The sequence below is a fragment of the Neofelis nebulosa genome, chromosome 1 (genome assembly GCF_028018385.1).
Source record: "Neofelis nebulosa isolate mNeoNeb1 chromosome 1, mNeoNeb1.pri, whole genome shotgun sequence".
Taxonomy (NCBI): Eukaryota; Metazoa; Chordata; class Mammalia; order Carnivora; family Felidae; genus Neofelis; species Neofelis nebulosa.
Window position 1 is genome coordinate 150,414,990 of NC_080782.1, and position 13,342 is coordinate 150,428,331.

Sequence of the window (13,342 nt, forward strand, 5' to 3'; positions counted from 1 at the left end):
CTTTCTCTCTCATTCCCACAACGAACATACATGACTTTTCATGAGCAAACACAAAGCCTGGCAGGCACACAAATGTGTGAACAGATACAAGAATGGCAAGGCCTGTGGGGTGGTGACAGGATGGAGAAGTGGTCCGTGGAATCATTTGCTCAGGTGTCCTCAGGTTTCAAAACATTGTGCTGGGCAATACAGACACCTCTTTGGACTTTGGACTCTTTTTGACTTTGTGGTCAGCAGGAGTGGGACCAACCTTCAGGGATGGAACATTCTGTAACATGGGCATGTGTGTGCCTCAGCCCTGAAAAGGTCCCCAGGAATGTGAAGGTATTGCTTCCCTATGAATCTCCTGCTCCAAGAAGGGAGAAACAAGTGAGGCAAAACTTTACAAAACTGATAAGGCTGAACATTACGAGGCCTAGTAATAATAAGGCTGGAAATTTATTCTAAAACGTGAATTTAACACAAAATGTGTTCAAGAGTGTCTTCGTTTATATGAAGGCCTATGAAAATTTTAGAAAGAGAAATAGAATGGTATGTTGGGAAGTCTTTATTTTTAATTAAAAAATTAATATTACTTATAATGCTAAGTGAAAGAAGGCAGAGACAAACACCATATTTCACTCATATGTGGAATTTAAGAAACAAAACAAACAAACAAAAAAAGCAAAGGAATAAAAAGAGAGAGAGAGAGAGAGAGAGAGAGAGAGAGAGAGAGAGAGAGAGAGAGACAGGCAAACCAAGAAACAGACTCTTAACTCTAGAGAACAAACTGATGGTTACCAGAGGGGAAGTGAGTAAGGAATGGGTTAAATAGGTGATGGGGATTAAGGAGGGCACATGTTGTGATGAGCACTGGGTGATGTATAGAACTGTTGAATCACTATACTGTACACCTGAGACTAATATTACACTATATGTCAACTAACTGGAATTTAAATAAAAACTTAAAAAAGAGAAATAATGCTATTTTTAAACCAAATTTGTATTATTCGAACTGAACACTTGGTGGCAGCAAAGGCCATATTTTAAGAAACAGCACCCAGTCAGGAGGACGTATCAGTGTGTGATGCGCCAGACAGGCCCTGGGAGGACCAGGTACGCTGCCCACGCATGCTGGCTTTGGGGTCACAGACCTGAGGCCCAGGACGAGGATGAGGGGCGAGGGCAGATTAGTCCTCTCAGAATGGGTGGGCTGTGCCGCTGTGGCCAACATTTCCTGGCACCTAAATGATCTACTCTGCATCACTGAAAATCTCTCTATTCTTTTCTATGTGAATAGGCTTCATTGTTCCTGTCTCACTATCTTTCTCCCTGCACAGATTTTCGTTCAGAGAAATTACAACTTCTTGATGTTGGAAGAGAATATCTAACAACAGTCTGTCAACAAAATTAGTATGGTAATAACGTAGGGAATGCTAAGAATGGTTCCAACAAAATTATATTATCTCTGCCTATAGCCTCACACAACATTTTAGTTGTTAAAGAAAAATCTATCATGATGGTCTGCTTACACAGTGCTACAAGTCAAAAAATAAACAAGAACTCCTAAAACCAGCTTACAGAATTACACTGTATCTCACTGGTTTTTAAATATTACTTCCTGATAGTCCAGGCAGCTGTCGTTCAAATCCCAGGAGAGCCCAGTCAAGAGGCCCACCCAAGGCCATTCCCAGAGTTCCCAACAGTGGGGCTGGGATGCTGGAGTGGCAAAATTTTACAACATAAGAAATGGATATTTGGTCCATAATTTAGGTAAGATTTCTCAAGCAATGGTATAATTTACTACTTAGTCTCTAACCATTCCCAACCCCAAACCTAAATTCCTGGCTCTTTAAAAATGCCATTTCAAATATGGTGAATATATTAATAGATGAATCTGGGTAAATAGTTTGGGATAATTTGGTAGTTCTCTGTCCTGTTCTTGTAATTTTTAAGTCACTTCAAAATTAAAGGTTAAAATTTTATTTTTTTCTTTTGCAGCATCAAATGGAGCAGCTCAAGCCTACATCCAGGGTGGCTCAAGTGGGCTGGGGAGAACCAGGCACTTCACAAAAACATCTTCTACTCTCAACAGGATTTGGAAACTCGACACGATCCCACGGTTTCTTTGGATTCTCAATGCTGACAACTTTTAAAAAAAATTGGGGTGCCTGGGTGGTCGGTTAAGTGTCCAACTTTGGCTCAGGTTAAGATCTCATGATTAGTGGGTTTGACTCCCGCATCAGGCTCTGTGCTGACAGCTTAGAGCCTGGAGCTTGCCTCGGATTCTGTGTCTCCCTCTCTCTGCCCCTCCCCTACTTGCCCTCTCTCTGTCTCTCTCTAAAATAAACAAATATCAAAGAATTTTTTTTTTGAAAATATTAAATTCTTTTGTACCTTGAGAATCACGGTAACAAAATGATTGTGATTTTAAAAACAAAACTGACACGGCATCACTACTTACTCTATGAATTATACCAGCTGAATGCAGATGTTTAATACCACAGAGCATCTGGTAGAGAAGGTAGGACATTCTTTCATGGTCCAACTCCATATGAATAACCTGACATAAGTTAGCATCCATTAATTCCATGACCAAATACCTGAGGAAAAAAAAGATCAGCCATGTACACATAAAAATTACCCCAAATTCCTTCATGGTTACTAAACTGTATTTATAGGAAACAGTAATAACTTACTACCTAGTTATTGCACTGGCTAAAGCAAAAAAAGAAAAGAAAAGGAAAAGAAAATAAAAGAAAGATAACTTTCCTCCAAACATTTATAAGGTATCCTGTCAAGAAGTAAACATATAATGGAACTTAGTAGAAGCTTAGGAAAAAACTGCCACTGTGATGTATTTCAAGTTAAAGACAAAACAATTTTATATCATAGTAAATAGAATCTCAAAATTCAAATTCTCCTAAATCTTTATATATATATATATGTATATATATGTGCATATATATATATATATATATATTTTTTTTTTTTTTTTTTTTTTTTTTTTTTTTTTGGCTACTGGATCATACTTACCAGGATAGAAACCATGCTGTTACTTGCTTCACCTTAAGAAAATTTCTGACCTTGGGGCACCTGGGTAGCTCAGTCGGTTAAGGGTCCGAGTTCGGCTCAGGTCATGATCTCATGGCTCATGAGTTCGAGCCCCGTGTCAGGCTCTGTGCTGACAGCTTGGAGCCTGGAGTCTGCTTCAGATTCTGTGTCTCCCTCTCTCTCTGCCCCGACCCCACTCACACTGTCTCTCTCTCAAAAAATAAAGGTTAAAAAATTTTTTTTTTAAAATTAAAAAAAAAAAAAAGAAAATTTCTGACCTTCTTCTCCCACCAGCTGTGCTCCATATTCTTATTCTGTCTGCAAGCAAAACTCCCCAAAGAGGTCTGTATACTTGGCATCTCCAATTCTTCTCCCATTTTCTTTTACTCCCATTTTGAGTAAGTGGGGCATAAGCCCCACCCCTCTGCTGACACTGTCCTCCTCAAGGCTCCTGATGACTTACTGCCGTGTCACAAAATATCCCTGACTGATCGTGCCCTGCTCCTTTCCCCAACTTCTTACCGTTGGGGCTGCCAACCCTTGGTCCTTGGCCTCCCCCTCTTCTCTATCACAAGTCTTGGTCATCTACTCTGATCTCTGATCTCAATGCTTTAAATACCATTCACAGACCATCAACTCTCAAGTTCCTACCCTCCACCCAGGCCCCTCTCCCAAACGCCCAGTTCCCAGGCCGACTTGGGCATCCAAGAGATGTCTCGAGGCCCATGTCCAACACTGATCCCAGCTTCTACCTTGCCCTCCAGTCTGCTCAGCCTGCAGCCCACCTCATTTCAGCTGGGAGCACCTTTAACCTAGAAGGGGCTCGGGCCAGCACCAGGCTCTGCTCTCAACTCCCCTACCCTCACACTGCAGTCCTCCACAGAGGAGTCCTCCACATTACAATCCTCACACTACCGTCCTCACACCACAATCCTCCACGGTGGAGTCCTCCACACTGCAGTCCTCTGCACCGCATTCCTCATACTGCAGTCCTCACACTGCGGTCCTCCATGGTGGAGTCCTCACACTGCAGTCCTCCACGCCACAGTCCTCCACACTGCAGTCCTGCACACTGCAGTCCTCCATGCCGCAGTGCTCACACTACAGTCCTCACACTATAGTCCTCCACACTGCAGTCCTCCACACTGCAGCCCTCACACTGCAGTCCTCCACACCGCAGTCCTCACACTACAGTCCTCCACACCGCAGTCCTCATACTACAGTGCTCCACACTGCAGTCCTCACGCCGCAATCCTCACACTACAGTCCTCTACAATGTAGTCCTCCACGCTGCAGTCCTCACACTACAGTCCTCCACACTGCAACCCTCACACTGCAGTCCTCCACGCCACAGTCCTCACACTACAGTCCTCCACACTGCAGTCCTCACGCCGCAGCCCTCCACACCGCAGTCCTCCACGCCGCAGTCCTCACACCGCAGTCCTCACACCACAGTCCTCCACACTGCAGTCCTCATACTGAAGTCCTCCATACCGCAATCCTCACACTACAGTCCTCACACTACAGTTCTCCACGCCACAGTCCTCACACTACAGTCCTCACACCACAATCCTCACACCACAATCCTCACACTACAATCCTCACACCACAATCCTCCATGGTGGAGTTCTCCACACCGCAGTCCTCCACACCACAGTCCTCATGCTACAGTCCTTCACACTGCAGTCCTCACACTGTAGTCCTCCACAGTGAGGTCCTCCACACCGCAGTCCTCCACACCGCAGTCCTCACACCGCAGTCCTCTATGCCACAGTCCTCCATGCCGCAGTTCTCACACTGCAGTCCTCACACCACAGTCCTCCACACTGCAGTCCTCATACCGCAGTCCTCCATGCCGCAGTCCTCACACTACAGTCCTCACACTACAGTTCTCCACGCCGCAGTCCTCACACTACAGTCCTCACACCACAATCCTCACACTACAATCCTCACACCACAATCCTCCATGGTGGAGTCCTCCACACTGCAGTCCTCACATTGCAGTCGTCACATTGCAGTCCTCACATTGTAGTACTCACACCACAGTCCTCCATGCCACAGTCCTGCACACTGCAGTCCTTGCACCACAGTCCCCACCCTGCAGTCCTCCACACCTCAGTCCTCCACACCGCAACCCAGAAACCAAAGTTATTGTTTGAAAATATAAATGTAAGTCAGAGAAGCTCATGCCTCTGCTCAAGCTTCACTGCCTTGTCTTAGAGTAGAAGGAAGTCCTTACAATAGCCCAGAGGCCTGGCAGTGTCTGGCCCCATCACTTCTCTGAGCGTCCCCCACTTCTCTCCTCTGCTGCCCAACTCCAGCTACACCGGCCACTTGCAACTCAGAGCCCACCAGGAATGGCCCCACTTCCACACCTTCTGCCGTTCCTTCTATCTTGATACCATCTTCCCTCAAATACCTGTAGGACTAACCCCTCACCTCTTTCAAGGCTTTCTTTAAATGTCACCAATCCAGTGATGTCTTTCTCCTACCACCCTGCTTACTATTGCAGCCTGACTCCTAACTGCCAGCACTACTGACCCCTACACCATGCCCCACTTCTTCCAGAGCACTTGCCACATTCTTATGATGGCATCATTGCCCTGCTTGTGCTGATTGCTTATCTTCTCTGGCCTCCTCAAAAGCTCTCAGAAGGACTATGACCACCCGCAATTTTTTTTTTTTTTTTTTAAGTAGGCTCCAAGCCCAGCACAGAACCTAATATGGGGCTTGAACTCACAACTCTGATCAAGACCTGAGGGGAGATCAATCAAGAGTCAGATGCTTAAGGGGCACCTGGGTGGCTCAGTCGGTTAAGTGTCTGACTTTGGCTCAGGTCATGACCTCGTGGTTTGTGGGTTCAAGCTCTGGGTTGGGCTCTGTGCTGACAGCTCAGAGCCTAGAGGCTGCTTTGGATTCTGTGTGTCTCTCTCTCTCTGCCCCTCCCCTGCTTGCGCTGTCTCTATCTCTCAAGAATAAATAAACATTAAAAAAAGAATTAAAAAAGAAAAGAGTCAGATGCTTAATAAACTGAGCCACCCAGATGCCCCTCACCTGCAATTTTAAATAATAAAAGGGATTTTTGCCTGCTTTGGGTCACTAAAGTATGCCAGGTCCAAGAGAGTGCTTAGCACACAAATGGCAATCAAATATTTTTTCAATGAATACACCAGTAAATTTAGGATGAATTGGGCATTTCAATATGATAAATTAACATTTTATTCTAAGATAATTCTATTTCAGATTGTGGAAACATACAATATTTAACAACATAATCATTTCAAATAATAATTATAAACACTCAAACCCTACAATCCTGGGTTTTGGGGGAGTGGAGAAAAACATTTTGTATTTCAGCAAAGTGAATTGGCAGCATTAATGGTCACTGTCTCCTCTGAAGAATTATTTTCAGTCATCCTTTACCTGTTATGGAGATGATAATATCTAGGCACAAATACTGAATATTATTATCGATCTTTCTTAACATTTCTCCAGAGGAAAAAGGTGTCTATCATTAAAACTATACTGCTACTTGGGGCGCCTGGTTGGCTCAGTCGATTAAACGTCCAACTCTGGATTTCGGCTCAGGTCACGATCTCAGTTTGAGGGACTGAGACCAGCGTTTGGCTCCATGCTGGCAGCGCAGAGCCTGCTTGGGATTCTCTCTCTCCCTCTCTCTGACCCTCTGCTGCTCACATGTGCCCTCTCTCTCTCTCTCTTAAATAAATAAACAAACAAATAAATAAATGTATAGCTACTACCTACATTTCCTAAGTAAAACAAGCAGTTATTTTTCTAAGTTTTCAGTCTTTGATACACAGTGCATCACTGAGTAAAAATGATACTTACACATCTTGAAATTCTTCTAGAGTCTTCTGTGGTGTAAACACATTTAACAAACTAATTATCTGAAAAGAAAATTTATTTTACCTCAGCATGTCGTAACTTTATAAAAATTAAGTTTAACGTTAAAATGTACTAACACTGAAAAATCACAGCAGAACTCAGTATTTATTATTGTTATTAGCTTTACCAAAATATCCTATTACGTGGCATTTGAGAAAAGTAAAATGATTAGGGTTCTCACCTTGGAAATAAGATGTACTTTTAATCAAATCACATTTTATGTGTTTCTAGTAACTTATTATGACAGAATTTTAACATATAATGTCTTTCAGGCTCTGAACATAAAAGAATAGAAATTGTGGGTAGAAAAAGACTAAACAAAGCAATATGTTAACTGTGAAAACTTAAATACTATCTACAAATTTCTAAAGCTTTGAAATATGAAGGTGAAACTTGTATCTTTAGTATGACAAAGATGAACCCCTCACAGTGTTATGTATTTACTTAAAGAGGGTTCTAGAAAGGCCTCTACCACAGGCCTTGGTCCTGGCACCCCAACAGTTAAGTGATGAGTCCCACTGCTTGAGCATCAAACACACATCCTCAGTCATTTCAAATGACCAAGGGAAAGAGGAATGATTCAGTATATAGGACCGGGGTGGCTGGTTAACCGAGGGAAAAATAAAATCGGATCCATACTTCAATCTTCACATCAACTCCAAATGGAACAAAGATTTAAACGTAAATCATGAAATCATAAAACATTAAAACATGGATAAACATTTATGTAATTCTAATGTAGAAAAGCCTTTTTCTAAGCATGACAGGAAACCTACAAAATTTTATTACATTAAACCCAAACTGAGATTAAAAAAAAAAAAAAGCATGGCAAAAACAACTTAATTGGGGTCAAATGGAAAAGAAGTGAGAGTTGGTAGCTTTAGCATCCAAAGATCCTCTCTAAATGCATAAGAAAGACACCAACAGCCCAAGAGAAAAATGGACAAAGGCCACAGAAAACAAATTCTTTAAAAATAAATGGCTAATAGAAATATGGAAAAGAACTCAACTTCACAAGTAAGAATAAGATATCATTTGTCATCTCTTAGATTGGTAAAATACAACAAAAATCTCAGATAGTCTTTTATAAATATACATATATACACACACACACACACATATACACACACGTATATGTATACATATGTATATGTGTGTATGTGTGTGTGTTTGTGTGTGTGTGTGTGTGTGTGTGTGTGTGTATAAATGTTTATTCATTTTTGAGAGGTGGGGAAGGGCAGGGAGAGAAGGAGACAGAAGCTCCGAAGCAGGCTCTGTGCTGACAGCAGTAAGCCTGATGCGGGGCTCAAACTCAGGAACCATGAGATCATGACCTGAGCTGAAGTTGGACACAAAACCGACTGAGCCATCCAGGCACCCCATTCTCAGATACTCTTAATGGAAGTGTAAAATTGATGGTCTTTCTTGAGGTCAATGTGTCAGCATATATTAAAACCAGAAGTGCGCAGAGTACGCTTTGGCCAAGAAGTTGACCTGGACAAGCGTGCGAAGTACATGTTAAGGATGTTTGTGGCAGTATTGATTATAATAGCAAAAACTGGAAACAATCTAAATATCCAGGAACAGGTGACTAGTTAAATAAATACTGTGCATCTGTACCATTTAAAAAATGGTTTCCATGTATGTTCATTAATATATCTGAGGTCCAGAAACATTCCATGAGGGAAAAAGCAGTATTTACAATAACACAGAAGGTCGAGTTCATGTGTGTATGTACATACGTATGTAAGAATGCTCACCAAAATGTTAATGATAATGAACTGTGGGATTCAAGGATTTTTTGCCCCTTTGTTTTTATTGTTTGAATTAAAAAAATAATAACCATACTTTTGTATAATCTGAAAAAATTTTTAAATGTAAAAGTAAAATAAAGCATACACTGGAGAAGTTAAAAACAAACTCAAAAGAATAAACTTATCTTAGTTTTGTATGTGATGTCCCTATACCAGAAAGATCCAGCATTTATGCTAAAACAAAGGGAGCAGCATGAAATTGAGTGTAGTCTTAAATACTCATCAACAAAAAAAGGGGTTGTGACAAGGGGTGATCTCCAAAGACCCTTCCAGACAACATGTGATGATTTTTTTTATAACAAGGCAAGGTTATCAAAATCATGCTTACAATAATGCTTAGAGACTAGTGGTGGACATCCAATGTGCCTGAGTACCTCATTTTTCTGGAAACTTACAATTTCTCCTTAAAATTTACAGTGCTTTGATTTCTGTGGAGATGCCAAGTACAGCTATCTTGAATATCACACCATCTACTGACATATTTAAACCTGAAATGTCCAAGGTAAAAAGCTACTTCTAGAACAATGTTTTTCTAAAAAGAATATGTAGTGTCTCAGTTTGTTAGGTTCATACTATTGCCATTTTGTAGAAATAGAAATACTGAAACTCAAATGGTTACAGGGTTAATTGATATTGCTAACCCTCTTCAGTGACCCAAACTGGACCATGCTGCTTCTGGCTGACTTCAATTTCCCCAAGGTTAATTAAGAATTTTATCAACAGGGGTGCCTGGGTGGCTCAGTCGGTTAAGCCGTCTGACTCTCGGTTTCAGCTCAGGTCATGATCTCATGGTCTCATGGGTTCAAGCCCCACATGGGGCTCTGTGTTGACAATGCAGAGCCTGCTTGGGATTCTCTCTCTTCCTCTCCTTCTGGCCCTCCCCCACTCATGCTGTCTCTCTCAAAACAAATAAACTTAAAAAAGTTATTTAAAAAAAGAATTTTATAAATAAAATAGAACCATTTAAATGGTTACTGTTATTAGCAGTTTACCCTAAGTCTAAACCCAATATATATCCAAAGACCCAGAAGATTATCCCATTATGGACAACATTATATGGAGAAAACATAGACATAACTTACATTTTTATGATTGACACATTTTAAGAGGACGAGTTCACGATAAGCTCTCTTTGCATGGGTTTGATTCTGAAAAGGACGGCTTAGTTTCTTGACTGCAACATTTATCCCAAGAACTGTATCAAAAGCAGCACTATAATTAGGAAATATAATAAGGAACCCATTAGGATGATTCTGGAAAATACTGCAATGTAGAATGTACATTCAAGGCATTATCTTTTTAAATAAGTAACAAATAAGGAAATCTCTGCTTGTTTCTACTCAAGGTACTTCTACATGTCAAGACCAAGGTAAGTTGTCTGAGAATGTGGGATGGACTCACTGCTCTGCAGAGGTACAGACAGGGCAGCTACAGTTAGGATGGGATTCAACGATTCTTTGCACACTGACTTCTCATCATATTAGTTGATATCATTATATTCAGAACGAAGTAATTCAATACACAGGATGTAAGACTAGTCAAGAAACGAAGTCTTCAGTTTAAATATGCCAATAAGTTGGGGCGGGGGGGGGGGTGTCACTGGTTATCACAGAATAAAATAGAAGTATATTCTGGAGTATAATGGTGGAGGAAATGGTTGAGATCATGAGAAGAATATAATAAATATAAGTTTTGATTGTGTTTTTCCCAGACAAAAAAATCTAAAGAGAAAACAGAAGCCAAGATCTCAGCTCATGGTAAATCCTCAAGATACAAAACCGCTAACGTAAGCAATTACTATATATAAAATTCTACTAGAAATAACTCCTTGTACTGTTATAGTAAGAATAAAATCCTGCAGAGGCTGTGTTTCTGGCATCTCAAGTTCCCAGTTGAAATTTATAGTTCCTTTTCCTCCAGAAAATAGGGAGAATTGAGTAGCCTGATGGTACATTTTGTACAAATTAGTACTAATAGCACATCAGAGGTTAAAAGCTGCCAAAGACCACCTCAGAACTGAAGCACCATTTAAAACACTGTTTCTATTTATTCTATTCAGTTTGTAACATTGTTTCCACTTATACACTTCTATTAATGTTTTGTGGGGTTTTTTGTTTTGTTTTGTTTTTTTTTGCCAACAGCCCTAACTTAATTGAATGGGTTTTAAATTGAAGGCTGTCCTGGTAGCATTTGGTTAATGATTAGAAACTTCACGTGGCTTTGTAATTGTTTCTCTTTAATTCAGTTCACATTATGTGTACACGTATACACATACGTAAATCCACATGCCCATATGGAAATGCATCATTCATATGAATTATAAAATGTTAAAGATAAATCTATTGTGCAACAGATAATTAATGTACATATATACATGTGCATTTGTACCTACATATATTTTTCAGTGTTAAGAACTTGAAAACAGACATACCTTTCTTGATCTCAAAAGTTTTTGTCCCAAATGAGCCAAATGGACTAATTCTGAGCTTCTGAGCAGACATCTACTTCCCCACTAGTAGTTTGAACTGCAGGAGCAACCACCTTCGATTTTTCCTGGTTTTAATTCTTGTGGTCACTTCTCAACTCCAGATGAATATACTTTTTTTACCGTTTCCTCATGTATCAACTTCAGAAATTGTCTGTCTACTCCGCCAAACTGAAGATATAACTACTTACTTGAAACCCCCAACTCTTCCCAGCTTTTTGCTCTCACGTCATTTTGAACTTTTCCCTTGGTTACCTTTGTAACTTGAAACAACATGCCTAAATTTCTTGTTCCATCAACCTTCAAGGGAGCCTCTGGACTCCCAGTATGTAAGATAAGACCATCACCTTCCATCTCTTTTGCCTTCAGGGCTCTACTCTCTTTCCCCTCCTCCAAACTTCTGTCTCGAATGGTCAAGCTAGAGAACATATCTGTTTGGTCTCTACAACCACGTTTTCCGTGTGTCTTCTTTCGGATGTGTCTATAAGTTGAAAGCCAAGACACACAGAGTATGTATGCATGCACACACAAATGTCTCTAACAGCAGAGCCGGGATGACAGTTCATTTTCCAAGGATCACATGACCCTTCTTGTCACTCACAAGGGAATGAGATTGTTTCTGGCATCAAAGTCAGACGGATTTTCTTTTCTTACATCCCATCAGTTGCTCAAACATCATGTCTTTTTAAAGCTGTTTGACACTTTAGGCCATGACTTCTTCTAGCTGTTCCATCATAAGATTCCAATAAGCATTTTTTCTTTTTTTAAAATATTTATTTATTTTTGAGAGAGAGAGAGATGGAGCATGAGAGGGGGAGGGGCAGAGAGAGAGGAAGATACAGAATCCGAAGCAGGTTCTAGGCTCTGAGCCATCAGTACAGAGCCCGACGTGGGGTTCGAACCCATGAACTATGAGATCATGACCTAAGCCCAAGTTGGATGCTTACCTAAGCCACCCAGGCACCCCAGCATTTTTTCTTTTTAAGAGAAGAAAAATATCCTTTTCTAAAGTCTATCCCCCGTGCTTCCCACCTTCTCGCTCACATGAGCTATTGTTTAAAGTCTATTCCATTTTTTTGAAGATATGTTTTCTTGGAGTTTCTTTCACGGCCTGCTGTAAAGCCACCACCTTGGGACTTCTTTTCACTGGTCTCCATGCTTCTGGTCATATATGTTCCTGTATTCTCTTTCTTGGTGGAGTACATCCTCAAGGAATTGCTTCAGAAAGAGTCCATGGAAGATAAATGATCTTGTTCTGCCCTCAGCCTTGACTGATAGTTTGTCTTCTGACTTCAAAATCCGCTTTCTCTTGGAACTCCACGGATTTCCAACGTTGCTTGTCTGATTTTCATCCCTTTGCTTCTCTTCCTGTTCCTCAGTTCAATGATGTGTCACAAAGAATCATGTTTCTTCAGCATCCCCAAAGCCTCCCCTTACTAGTCACTATCCCTCCTGTCTCCAAAGATAACTAATTCTGATTTTCATGATCATCACCTCCTTGCTTTTACCAGCTAAACATGCATCTTCAAGCTCCCTCCTCCTCCCACCCCATGGCTTATTTTTGTCTGGTTTTTTAAACCGTCTGTGTCTGACTTCTTTCACTCAACATTACATCTGGGACACTCACCTATTGTTGTGTGTAGCTAGAATTCATTGTGTGTCATTGCTATAATATTCCTTTGCATGACTACATGATATAACGTTGATGTATACTTCAGTTATTTTCAGTTTGCTAGCAATTATAAGAAACATGGTCATAAACATTCTCACACATGGCTCTGGGTTCCTTATACACGCATTTCTGATGAGTAGATAGCTAAGAGTAGGAACGCTGAAGCATTGTCAAAGTGTTTTCCTGTACCAATTTCTAGGCATTTGGTTTTTATGTATGCTGACCCTGTGTTCTATAAATGGGGCTAAGCATACTCATTAACAAATGGGAGATGGGGTCTAATCTAATCACAACAGACGCCCCCCCTTTTTTAATGTTTATTTATCTTTGAGAGAGACCGAGATAGAGCATGAGTGGAGGAGGGGCAGAGAGAGAGGGAGACACAGAATCCGAAGCAGGCTCCAAGCTCCAAGCTGTCAGTGCATAGCCTGA

General features: G+C 40.9%; 1 protein-coding gene across 4 annotated transcripts in view; it reads right to left on the minus strand.

The window, feature by feature from the left end:
* MAPK9 (mitogen-activated protein kinase 9) overlaps positions 1-13,342 on the minus strand; it is a 58,647-nt gene that overhangs the window by 20,178 nt on the left and 25,127 nt on the right. For 3 of the 4 annotated variants that reach the window (XM_058739749.1, XM_058739741.1, XM_058739758.1), the window contains exons 3-5: positions 9,836-9,965; positions 6,883-6,941; positions 2,444-2,582 (exon numbers count right to left, since the gene is read on the minus strand). In XM_058739749.1, coding sequence (XP_058595732.1) covers positions 2,444-2,582; positions 6,883-6,941; positions 9,836-9,965 — 328 coding nt within the window. The remainder of the gene's footprint in view (positions 1-2,443; positions 2,583-6,882; positions 6,942-9,835; positions 9,966-13,342) is intronic. The other variant, XM_058739767.1, reaches the window with a different exon arrangement.